This window comes from Dipteris shenzhenensis, chromosome 29 (genome assembly GCF_047967505.1).
Source record: "Dipteris shenzhenensis isolate YYH24624 ecotype China chromosome 29, Dip_SZ_1.0, whole genome shotgun sequence".
Lineage (NCBI taxonomy): Eukaryota > Viridiplantae > Streptophyta > Polypodiopsida > Gleicheniales > Dipteridaceae > Dipteris > Dipteris shenzhenensis.
Window position 1 is genome coordinate 40927038 of NC_141624.1, and position 13290 is coordinate 40940327.

Sequence of the window (13290 nt, forward strand, 5' to 3'; positions counted from 1 at the left end):
TAGCTATTCTAGTGTGGAAGAACTACTACTCATACGAAAAAACTGACAACTAAAAGCAATAAAAGCTGTTCCAGTAAAGAACAACCAGAACAAAGGAGCTAAAAACACTCAAAAAACACTTCTAGTTAGATCGCCAAAAGATCTCCCATGCAATGTGCATCCTGTAGAGAGCAAAGCAGGGAGGAATGGAAAAATTGATAAACATCCACATCAGAATGTCCATAGAGTCGAGAATTACGTGCATGATATAGTGCCCATAAAGCCCAATACCGACACCAATTGAAAAATTGAGTGTAGTCAGGGGTGGTGGTATATCTCCCAAACAACCAAAACTGCATGCCAAAAGCAATACGAGTAAAATGGGCACGGAGATATGTACCCAATCTGGGAAGAAAATCACAGACAACCGGGCAAGTCTAGAGTAGATGAAGGACCATCTCCCTCGGATGCAAACAAGATGGACAATGCGAAGATGTAATGCATCTAGCAGCCAAGAAAGAACCCACTGGCAAAGCACCAACCAAACATTGCCATAAGAAAAGCCGATGTCTAAGCGGGAGCTTACTGTTCCAAATACGGCCAAGACAAACCTTCCACCAAGCAAGTGGTTTGTCAAGATGCCAGATAGAGTGACCCCACTCTTGAATCCATGGTTGCGATAGAAGGAGATGATAAGCTTTCTTGATTGCGAGATCCACAAAGGAGAAAGAAGGATAACCTGGAATGCCTCGATCAAATCTCCAATCCAAAAGAGAGAGATCTGTAAACAAACGGGGAACTCGCTGGAAAGGAAGCAACATGGAATCAGAATACGCCAGATAGGCCTGTGATGCATGCCCAAAGAGAAACATGTCCTAGCCTGTGGAAAAGAAAGAGTAAGGCCCGTCATCCACCACATCAGCCACTGTGGAGATACCCAGTCGATGCAGAAAGTAGGCCTTCCTAGGCTGAAGATGAGCCAATGGCGGATCAGAGACCCTACTCCAATGAATACTCTGCAGAGGAAAGGTATTTCCAGGATCCGGGGGACGGCCAGACCAATGCAAGTGCTCCCAATAGAATCTGCCAATCCCGAAGGAGGTGGGTAGAGAATGGACAGCCAGGAATAGTACCATGCAGATGCCCAAAGATAATATCTGACAGAGCTGGAATGCACTGTCCAAAAGCATCAATACGAAGAGAAGCAAACATACAAGAGAGCATAAGAGTCCATGGCTGATGCTGCTCTAGTATAGTAAGCAAAAGTATAGCCCTGCAAGCTAACGCATGAGTATAAATATTTAAGATATTTAAACCCCCATGCATCTTGGGCGAACAAACATAGTTGTACTTCAGTAGGAAAACTGCCTTACGATCCATTTTAGTGCGCCAAAGGCATTCCATTGCCCTGGATATGAATTTCTCAATATCTTTGTGAAAGATCAAGAGATAACGGCAAATGAAATTGCACATAAGCCATTATAATGGACTGCACTATTCAAAGGTGAACATGCAATGGCCACACACACACTTGAGTGTGTGTGTTGTGTGTGTGTGCGCACACATGTGTAAAGTGTATTTCGATATGCAAAAGCTTTTTATATTGTACAATGGGATCATCTCGCAGACTATGCATTTACTCGGATTGGGGAAAAAGTTGCACTGCATCATTTATTGGCTGTATCAGGATAGCAAGGCTGCATCGCACTACTCTCTTTCAAGATCTAACCAATGACTGGACTCTTGTCATTCAATACGTCAAGCATGCCTTCTCAGTGCCTTGTTGTATGCAATAGCTACTCATCTGTTGCTTTTCTACATTGATCATCTCGTTGCTCAGTAGCTTGCATGGGCTAGAGATGCATGGAGGGAGGCAAATGATTGCACAAGCTTATGCTAACGACTCTTTCTTCACTCCCAAGAACACTGAGAGGGATCTTTCTCAGCTCATGAGTGCTATATCATTGTATGGATTGGCAGCCAGATTTTACTCTATATATTTATGTATTTATGTATTTATAAGTACACATAGACATGCACACACATACCTTTTTTCTAGAGAAAATAACGCATACATACATGCACACATTCTTACATATGCGCATGCACACACACACACACAAAATAAACACATCTATAAATATAAATAACAACATCTATATTATACATACATATATATACCTTCACATTTATGTTTACATATGTCTATGCCTATACATACATATATGTATATGTATATGTATTGTGTGTGTGTGTGTGTGTGTGTGTGTCTATTATGTATGCATACAACATACATACATATACACGTGTACACAAGCATACATATGTGTAAGTTCGTGATTTGCATGCATACTTGTGTATGAATGTATGTATGTACGTATGTATTGTTTATCTATCTATATATGTCTATATGTACATATGTATGTATTGTATATCAATGTATATATGTATCGATAATGCGGGCACGCGTGTGTGTGTGTGAGAGTGAGAGAGAGAGAGCATCGATTGGGAATTTCCACAGTGGCAGATGTTGATAATGATCGAGGTTACACTCTTTCTTTTCCACAAGCCAGAAGTCAATATTGTTTGAGGCTGCATCATAGAACTGTTTGGCGCATTATTACTACTCTGATGCAACCTTTTTAGCCTCTGTCCCACACTTGTTTTCCACACTTCCTTTACTGAGCGCGACAGCAGCAGCACATGATCAGCTCCCTCAAGGTGTCTTCTACGTGGCAATACCCTCAACAATGCATCAGCTCAGCCCTCTCTTGGTCCCTCATCACCGATGGCGAATGATACCATCTGAGAGTGGTGCACATGCGGAAGCATGAGAAGAGAGAGAGAAAGAAAGACACAGATAAAGGAAATAGCAACTGATATAGAGGATGCCCCCCCAACTGTAGGCTATCATACTAGATTATGTGCACATATCACTGTAAGTATCGTGAAGTTCTAGTTTCCTAACATTGTTAAGTGTAGACTAGAATGCTGAGTAGCTTTTGAATTAGCTGTGGCCCCAGGCCTTGTGAGAACACATTCAGAATAAGCAAGCTCAGTTGTAAAACAAAGAGATGACAATGCTAGGACCAACCTTCCCAATATTCTTGATGACAAGCATATAGGTGACCATACAACGAATAAAAATTGCCACAGCTTCAATCCTCACTCGCAACTGCAACAACATCATGTTCTGTGCAAGGATATAGAATGGTTCACTGAGAAGTTCTAGGATACAAGATAATCCTGCAATGAAACAACAATAATCAATGCCACCAAAAGAAACAACAAGAATAAATGTAGAAAGCTTAGAATATGCTGAAAGCGATCAAGCCACTTCAAATTTAAATTAAGATTGAAAACCTGAGCAACAGAAGGCTTGTGCGTTGTTTTTAAGTCCATTAACTGACGTCACAAAGCAGGAGGCATATTCAATGGGTAATGGCTCAAGAGGAGAGGCTTGAGAAGATAAAGAGCACCCTTACTTCAGCTCCTATTTTGGTAGGACCAGATTTTTATATGCCATTTAAGCTAATAGTGGATGCTAGCAGTCAACCACTCCATGATAAAGAAATGTTTGCCATAATTCATGCTCGAAATGGAGAAGCTATTTGTATGGTTCAAATTTTATTATTAAGAGTGACTATCATAGTTTGCAATTTTTCATGTCTCAAAACAATTCAGTGACAAACAGAGGAGGTGGTTATCAAAAGTGCAAGCATTTGATTTCTCTATTGATATTTGAAGGGCAGTGAGAATGTGGCAGCTGATGCTTTGTCACGACTGTGGATGTGCCACGTTGATGCTATGGCCGTGTGTGGAGTCACAGACCTGCAGACTCTTCAGCAGACATATAGGACTTATATCTTATGATGCCAGTAGAACACAAATGGTTGGCTGATCTCAAATGTGAGTATCTAGAAGATGAGCAACTATCCAAAATTTGAAACGACCTAGCAGATCCCTATTCCTTGAACCATTTACATTATAGGAGGAAGGGGTATACTATTGCATGATGGTAGGATGGTTTTGTCTCCCAAGTCACAGCATTTATCCAAGGTACCTTACGAGCTTCACTCCTCTCCTACTGCTAGCCCTATGGGTATCATGAAAACTATGAAAGGATCAAAGACAATTTTAGATGCGCAAGGATGAAATAGAATATCTACTCTTATGTCCAATCGCATATCCAATGTCAAGTTAATGAACATATTAAGAAGCAGGGGCAGCTTAAGCCACTTGCTATCCCCTCTAAAAGGTGGACAAGTATTAGTATAGATTCTATCTCTTCGTTGCCTACTGCACTCTGGAAGATATGTAGTTAGGCTTACCAAGTATGCTCATTTCACAACTTACAAAATTACATATAGCTTCCCGAGTTGCTCAAACATTTATGATGCATATTTTAAGAATGCATGGTTTGCCACCACGGGACACATTCTTTGAGAGGGACAAAAAGTTAGCTTTTCCTGTCGTATTCCTACCGTTGTCTCCACTACTCTTAAGTCCTAGTCCTTGGTGTAACACAATCACTAAGGGGCAGAATTTGAATTCAATTAGGGTTGTCATTTGATGTACCAAATTCCTCGAAAGTCCCCATGTACCACTATCCAATCTTGCTGAGTAGTTCCCCAAAGTGCAATGGCTCCACCTCATTTTCCTTATCATCTCAGTGGATCAACTAATTGACGCAGCTGGCTTTCATAGAACCTGTTTTCTTGCTTGTTTGCCCATCAAGCAAGAAGCACATATCTCTAGTGAACTATGGATGGCAAGTAGGCATTCTACCAGTCTATTTTTCTGTACCTCACACAAAGCATCCACGCGCAGATGCCCATATCGCTTGTGCCACAACTTGTTGGAGTCGGTGTTGCCTAAGCTGTCAGTACCATCACCTTGTAGAGACCATTTTTTGTATACCTCGTGCAACCACTTTCCTGTTCTTATGTGGATGCATACACCTTGATGATCAAACTCCACCTTCATTACATTCCTAGAGGTTGCATGAACAGAAATAAGATTTTTATAGAGTTTTAAAACAAGAAGAACATTAAACAAAATCTTGATCTCACATTTTCCCATGATGAATGGTACCTGTACCCGAGAGTTGTACCCTATCATGACAGATGATCTCTTCTCCTGTGAAGAAGAAGTCTTAATCATCTCCTGTTGTCTGGAGCTAAGCCTCATGGGTCTAATACTGAGTCAAGTGACGTCGTGTACAATGAGTGCAGCACACTTACGGTTCAATAGTCAATGACTCGGCTCATATCATTATCCATGGGTGAAAAGGCAGTGATATCTCCCTCGGATCTCATAATACCTCGCGCATTGCATCAAGACATGTTTCTAGTCTCCACCTACAAAACCTTAGATCTCTGTGGAATCATGTGGCTGCAATGCCTGCCTCAATCTGGAATCTATGAGATGAGGTCTTCAGCTGGCCAATGGTGATCCCCTCTCTGTAGGGGGCCATCTTGCTCCCATGCGGTTGCACGGGCATAGGTCATCCTGGATAATCAGATGGATCTCCTGCCGTGTTAGATGTAGGAAAGTGGCATCTAGTGAGTATTCATATAGCGGGAGAGGGTCAATAGACATGCCTTACAATCGGAACCATCTGGAGACTCATGTATACCAGCATCCGCCCAACCAAAATGCCTGACCTGTTCCAGATAAGGGGTCTTGTGGCAATTACTAGAATGATGTGTGGAGTACTTGATAGCTCAAGACGAAGCAGAAGATCGCTAGAGTGTAGATTCAGGAGTGTAGAGGCAACACCAAAATACAGTTGAATGGACGTGGACATCCCCTTCACATATCCATCTCTAGGCCTAAATAATTCCTAGTCAAATTAGCCTTAACCTCACTAATTTGGCCCAATTTTGGCCTTCATTACAAGGAATGAGCAATCACTTTGGAGCCACCTTGCTCCTATTGAGAGGCTCAGGGAACTACAGCCTTACTCCTCGCGAGTGGCGATCAGTACGAGCTTTCCAAATAGGCCAAATGTGTAGAGTACTATTTCTGGCCCAGATGCAGCAGCGAGATAGGATAAGTTCTTTCAGACTATGCCATCATGATCAGTAGCACGCCATTTCACAATAGGCAAGATCTCTCCTTCTACAGCCAGCTATTTCAGGTAGACACCTCCACAACCCAGGTGGAGGCAGCTCGAGAAGACATTTGAGGAAAAGTTCCTTAGTGGACTCCCCAGAGATTATGGGTTGCTTGAAGGCACCATTTACTCCCATGCACTAGGTGACTAGCTCTTGCGTGCAGTCTCATGTCAAAGAAAGGGGGCGGGGGGGGCGGGGGGGGGAAACAGTGTCAGAAGTAGTTCCATTTCTATGATAAACATAAATTGAAATTTGGGAGCAAGAAAAAAAACACTTCAAGATTTCAAAGAATGAATCATAAAATAGCAAAATCAAATTTGTGATACATATACATGAAATTCAAATTACCAAACAAGTAAAATCCATATGATTCGTGCATCCGATGTGATCATACATAAGATCAGCGACCATCCTTTCACAAGTCGAATGACCTCTCAAAACCTCACATAGCAATTGATGCACTATGATTGCCACAATTTAACCCCTGACCATCATTTCATAAGTCAAGTGACCTCTCGAAACCACTACAATTGAACAACAGCCATGCACAATGAGCCTTGCTGCACCCATGAAAAAGTGCCTAGAGAGCACTTTCAGGCTTCATTTGTGTATATTACAGCCTCTAAAAATTGTTTCACAATTTTATCGTAACAACGTGAATATGGTGATGTGATTGCTCTTCCCCATTTCTCTCAAGTATTGGCTGAGTTTCCAGACAGCTAGAACAAAAATGGAACCACCACTCATAAGCTTCACATGGACAACAGAAACAGTACATCAAATTCTGCCACAAGTCGTTGAATAGGATGCCATACCTAGGACTAAAACCGCATTTGCAGAATCTCTTGAAATACTAAGGCCCTGCCGCTTTAGAACAATTGTGCATGTCACAACTGAAAGGAAAACCCCGAGTGGAACAGTTAGCCATGCTAGTGCCATAAGCTGGTTCTCATTTGCTGACCTTGAGACTCCATACCTGTTTATGTGACAAAGCGTTATGAAAGATAACAGTGCTCTTTTCGTCTAATCAAAGCAGAATAGCCATGAATGTACTCGATTTGCACGTACGCTTTTTCAAAAGATACTCATGTTATGCATATGACGCGCCCTTTACATGGTGTACTAGTACTCGTTGCACACACATCCTTTTTAAAAGAAAATGATATGAAATGCAACTGAAAGTAATGTCAAATAGTTGACTGGAAAGTATACTGCAAATCGTGATGATATTTAAGTCTTCAGCAAAACTTGTACAAAAAACAACCAGATATGATAAAACATACTTAAATTCAGTTCGCAAACAAGCTCGTCGAAATCCTTCTCGGCTCAGAAACAGAATCGTTGTTGTCAAGAGATGGAACTGTATTGCAAACACCTGCATGAATGGAATCCCCATGCATTAATGCAATACAACTAGAAATGAGGGCGCACACACGCATGAACAGGGAGCGTTACAAAGGAAATTAAAGAAAGAGAAAATGAATAGCTTGACATGAAGACTAACTTGTCTCACCGCAGTTAACGGTATTCCTAAGTCATATCAGAACATTTTGGCTGAGTTGAAATACAACACTTATGAGAAGGCATTGATAACTATAGCTCATGCTGTTGAGTTGGGGAAACACTTTATGGAATTCAAGGTTAAGACTGATCATCAAAGTATCAAAGAACTGTTTGTCATTGACTGTAGGCTTTTTCGAATCTTTAGTAAGTTTCAATCTTTGTTCCATGGGAGTGGCTACAATCTTGCAATCTACCATATGAAACTTCTTTAGGAGACTGTCAACATACTTGAGCTGACTCATATGCTTTTTGAATCTCTCTAGAACTCAATTCCAAGACAATAGTGCATAAGTCCAAGATCTTTCATGTCGACCTCTGCAGATAAGTCTTGTTTCAATTTCTTGATGAAGCTATCCTTGCTTCCGGAGTTATTTCCTCTCGGTAGATCATGATTCATTGAATACAAGACTGAGTATAAATGTGTTTTGGTTATCCAAGGAAAAAGTTTTTGAGAGTTTATGCCTAAGATGAAGATTATGCTGTGGCTCACGAGCCCATACCATGCGTGTCGATGTGTTAGTGTAACCTTTGTGGGTATTGCACATAGCTTAAGGATAGAGATCAGCATAGTATCTCTTGGTTAGCTAAGGCTATTTTCTCTCATTTCCTGCCTTCTGAAATTGCAATCATGCACTACTGAAAAGTTTATTAGCTGGAGGGGACAACATACAACCCTGCTCCTCTTCGTCAGGTGTATTCAAGGCGATCCAAAGCACTCAACCATTGCCCTTCAACAAACACAGGTATCTCTTTGCCGAATAGAATGTACCAACGCTTATTCAACGATGGAGATCTCCCATCCCTACCATAGCTAAACTTACGAGTACACTGTGAGATGAAGAAAGCAAACTCAATGGGGAAAACAAGCAATAGGAACTGCCAAAACGTTGTACACCGTTGCGAGATACTCCAAAGATATTTTGCAGTATATGCCCTTCGAAATCAATTACACTAGAAAATCATTGGTCACTCTACCATCGTATATACTCAGTATAAGACAGACTGTCCTGGTTATTCTCAAGGATCCATTTTCCAGTATACACTTCCTTCTTTATTTGTTTAAAATTAAAATCCAATATCCAATGGTCGCCTGAGCATACCCCATAGTCTTCTTCTGAGAGATGCCGAGCTATGAGAAGGTTCAATACAAATGAAAATGCCCGAGTTGCAACCTGCGAAACTAAGCAAAACCATACGGAAGGTCGAGTCATCACAAATTCACGAATTATGTTCCCTGATGTTGGAATGGATGCAAAGCGCGCAAACTGTATATATTGCAGTTCCTGAAATGTATGATGCTCTTACTCATGAGCTGAAGAAAAGTACGAAGCAGGATGGAGCCCTCCTGCGTCCCGCTTTGAGACATGGATCTGGATTTTCATGCACCAGAGTTCACGCGATTGGAACTTTTGCAATATAATTGCACATCACTGATTCATTGTACTTCTAGTAGATGTTAATTGTAGTTATAGTAGATGATTGCAGCAGGAGGAGATCAGAGGTGCTGGTATGCACGTACAGAGAGATGGTTTGAGCGACTGGGGCTCCACATGGATAGACTACCTCCCTTCCAGTATAGCATGGATGCTCCGTTCTCTCCCCACTTATCACACGAGGTCAACCAGGTTATCCGTGAGGATCTACTCCAGCTACACACTTTTCGGACCTGGTTGGAACCGAGTGAACTCCCAGTGAAGCTTAGCTTCTATAGAGATCACTTCTTACATATCACAGCAGAGGGTTTCATTGACCCACCAGGATACACACAGATTCACCTACCCCACTTAATGAGGATCTCTCTTGGGCAGTTCCGGGTCTCTTCACACAGACTTCGCATCAAGAGCAGTAGAGCAGAGCGACTACCCAGGGAGCGGTGCATATGCACACTATGTGACATACAGGAGGTTGAGACAGAGGAGCATTTCATTTTCAGGTGTCCTGTGTACTATGAGATCCGAGGATATTTCCACTGCCTCTTCAGAGATAGTTATGGGATTTTAGCCCATTTCCTCTCCTACCTAGACCAGCGGTGTTTGGCAGGTTTCATTTATGAGGCACTTAGACACCGCGAGAGGATACTTCGAGCACGGAGACAGGAGCAGACTTCTTCCTCGGTTGATCCCTCTCAGAGCTCTATCACGGAGTTCTTTCAACTAGATCACATGGACCCCAACGAGATGAGGCCTCGGCATGATCGTGACCCGAAGCCCGTGACCCGACAGCTCAGACAAAGGATCGACACACATATCACACTTGGAGACATCCCTTCCTTGTTTAGAGTTGGAGCCCGATCGACGGGGGTCACAGTAGCCCTGGTTAGACGCAGAGCTACGACCAGGAGACATGCTAGGACCGCACCTCTGAGTGGCCGACAGCACTCTATTGCCGACTTCATGCCTCCACTGCCTCATCCATCCTGATATCTTGCTATTGCTGGGGATGATGATGATATTGATGATGATGCTGAGATTGATATATAGTCGACCATCGACATGACTATGTTGTACTTAGGACTTAGTACTACCATTCTGCATTTTTTGCATTTTGCATTTTGCATTTTGCATTGGTATGGACGCTCGTTTAGTAGCTCCACTACCACAGCTCGTTGTATCCGGATTTTCACAGTCTCATAGACCCATCGGTCTTCCGAAGACTTTAATAAACTTTCTTTCTTTCTTTCTTTCTTTCTTTCTACATTTTCTCTCTCTATTTTTTCATAAAATTCCTAACATTTCATTAGATTTGTTAAGTTCATAAGTCAAAGAAAACTCTCAACATTGCACTTGATTTGTTAAGTTGAAAAGTAAACGAAAGTTTTTATTTTTATTTTTTCAACAAAGAGACTTCCATTACTTATGAACAAAACCCGTGAGAGCAAGCTGAAACCGGAAATACATCATGCAATGCACGAGAAAAACTCCTCGTACAGAGGCGGAAAACAACTGAGGTTGATGCTGAGTCTACTACAAGTGCTAGATTTTAGATGTCATGCTCATCAAAATCTTCCTTCTTACAAGATCCCATAGTTATCCATGCCTGCTTGACAAATACCCAATAAAAGATTGCATTGCAACTTTGTGCATCTAGTTAAGTACACTTCTACATTAGCATTTATTTAAGCACTACCTTTGTGATAACATGTTTTCATGCATTCAAATTATCGTGATTATATTTTATTTGATTTAAGTATGTGCATCGTCTTCGTGATACAATGTTTACATTAATCACTATATTGTGTTGGCCTGGCTATAAACATAATGTCATTCCATCATCCATGATGTTTTCAACTAAGCCTATGAAACAATAACTTTTGTTTAGTATCTTCTCCAAAATTAGCAATTACATTATATTATGCAGTTACATTTTCTATTTTGACTTTCCACAATCCATGTAAAGAATTTGAATTTTACAAGAGTCCAAAAATGGTTAATATATATAAATATTCAAGCCAACTTAATAGGCATGCTCAAACTCATAATGCTAATTTTGAACCTATGAACAATGCTTAAACCATTTCATCAAAAATTAATTTAAAAAATTATGTATCCACAACAAAACTTCCCAAGTTATATGAAGAATAGGGACAACTTTGAGAAAGATGATTTAGAATATGATAACTATAATAAAAGCCATGGCACTATCAAAAAGTGAGAATGCATTTTTTCACAAGTGAGCATGACCACATTTTGTATAAAAAAAGAGAGGTTTTCAAGTAATTGGTTGTCTTAAAGGACATGGATTACTTATAAGGAATTCTCGTTTTTAAAATGCTACAAAAAGTCATGCTGCACTATAATTTTGTTTATATAGTAAAACAAGACTTTGTTGTAAATTTATTCAATAGTACATTATATGTGCATTCAAAATTTGTTATCCTAACATCCTAATTTCTCAACATCAATTGCACCTTGGAAAGAGTACACAAAAGTTAAGAATATGAATATCAAAGAATTCAATAATCCTTGACTCATTACATGCATCACTAGAAGGATGCATTTACAAACAATCATCCAATGACCAAAAACTTGATTTTCAATAATCATTTGACTATCAATTTGAATATCCATAATGAGACACCCAAAATTTGTAGAAAGTAGCAAACTTTTGTGAGTATATGGGTATTGCCATAATTGTATCTTCTCCCTCCATCCGATTATGTACACTTTTTTATTTCAAATTTCAACACCTTACCTTTATTTTGTTCCTTTTTACGAAGTATTCAATTTATTATAGATAAGTCGCAATAATATCCTTCTAAAGAGCTACAAAGCCTTGTTCAACTTAGAGCTGATGTTTCAAGAATTCAACCAAGTAGAAAGTAAATGCTTCAATTGAAGACCAAAGCGAGCTCCCCACTTTGAAGAGCTAATGTGGACAAAGGCTAGGGTGAATTGGGAAGCAGCTCATACCCCCTCTCAATATTTTGCATCAAATGCCCATATCTTCCTTAAACGACACTACATGACAAAGCGGGGCAATGCTACATGACAAAGCAAGCAATCTGTTAGTAGAAGCCTTTGGTGGGTATCAAACTAGGATGTCAAATGTCACCATAGCAACCAATACGATCTAATGGCACCTATGCCTCTGATTGGTAATAGCGAATGATCATAAATGTGGTGGGTTGTATCCATCGCAAATGATAGAAGGCGTCATGCATATAAAGTCTTAGAGTTCTAGGAGTTAGGGTTGTTTTGGCTACCAAGGCAAAATGGGTACTTACTCTCTCTCTCTCTCTCTCTCTCTCTCTCTCTCTCTCTCTCTCTCTCTCTCTGTGTTCATCATTCACATTTTGAGTTGTGTATTCCCCCTTGCCCCTATGCTATGTATTCATTGCACAATGATTTGTGTCGCTCAACGAAGAGCAAACACCCCATTGGTCATCTAAAAATAGCATCCCTCCACACACCCAAAATAAAATGAAGGGTGATGGGACAAACTAAAGCACTAGCATTCTACCATGATTAGGCTTTAGCATTTGGCAATTTTGCTTGGGAATGCAAAGTGGTTTATGCTAGAGAATTTAGAAACCAGGTGCAAGTGGAACAACTCGCAATGAATGTTAGAGCTGATAAACACAAGCATAGGATGCCAATTGAGATACCAACAACAAAGAGAAGAGTGGATCTCTAAAGTAAAAGCATAGACAAGAAGGATGATAGCCAAAGAAGATGAATCCCTAAGCGAAGGAAGTGAGCAAGCCTAATAATTTGCCATGACTGATGTTGAATGAAGAGAGCGAGAAGGGATTGACTAAGAGACTCAAAGAACCCCAAATATAGTTAATTTGGCAAGTTTGAGCAAGAGCAAGAAAGCAGATCCTCACAAAATTAGAAGGGCAAAGACCAAACCTTGCAGAACAAGCTGAAATGAATAGATTTGGAGCTAGTCTACCATCGCGCCCACCACTAGGTGCCGAGGCAGCAAGAGAAGCAAAAGTACGGATGAAATTCAAAAAGTTAATGGGACATTAGGGAGAGAATCCCCAATCTCCTCTACAAACAAAATTCTGAATGGCTAAGGTTGAAAAACTTGAAGCTATGCCATTCAAATTTTTTATGTCAATGATACCCATGCTCAAGGATGTTTGCATTCAGGTTAGTGGATCCTACTTCACAATCACATTCAT

General features: G+C 40.5%; 1 protein-coding gene across 4 annotated transcripts in view; it reads right to left on the reverse strand.

Annotated features, from left to right (window-relative positions):
- Window positions 1–9208, reverse strand: part of LOC147882853 (lipid transporter) — a 43063-nt gene extending 33855 nt beyond the window's left edge. For 2 of the 4 annotated variants that reach the window (XM_087400399.1, XM_087400398.1), the window contains exons 1-5: window positions 8967–9135; window positions 8762–8841; window positions 7382–7473; window positions 6914–7074; window positions 3074–3225 (exon numbers count right to left, since the gene is read on the reverse strand). In XM_087400399.1, coding sequence (XP_087256525.1) covers window positions 3074–3225; window positions 6914–7074; window positions 7382–7473; window positions 8762–8841; window positions 8967–9027 — 546 coding nt within the window. In that variant the 5' untranslated portion in view covers window positions 9028–9135. Of the gene's footprint in view, window positions 1–3073; window positions 3226–6913; window positions 7075–7381; window positions 7474–8761; window positions 8842–8966; window positions 9136–9180 lie in introns of those variants that run through there. The other 2 variants (XM_087400397.1, XM_087400400.1) reach the window with 2 other exon arrangements.
- Between the last annotated feature and the right edge of the window lie 4082 nt (window positions 9209–13290).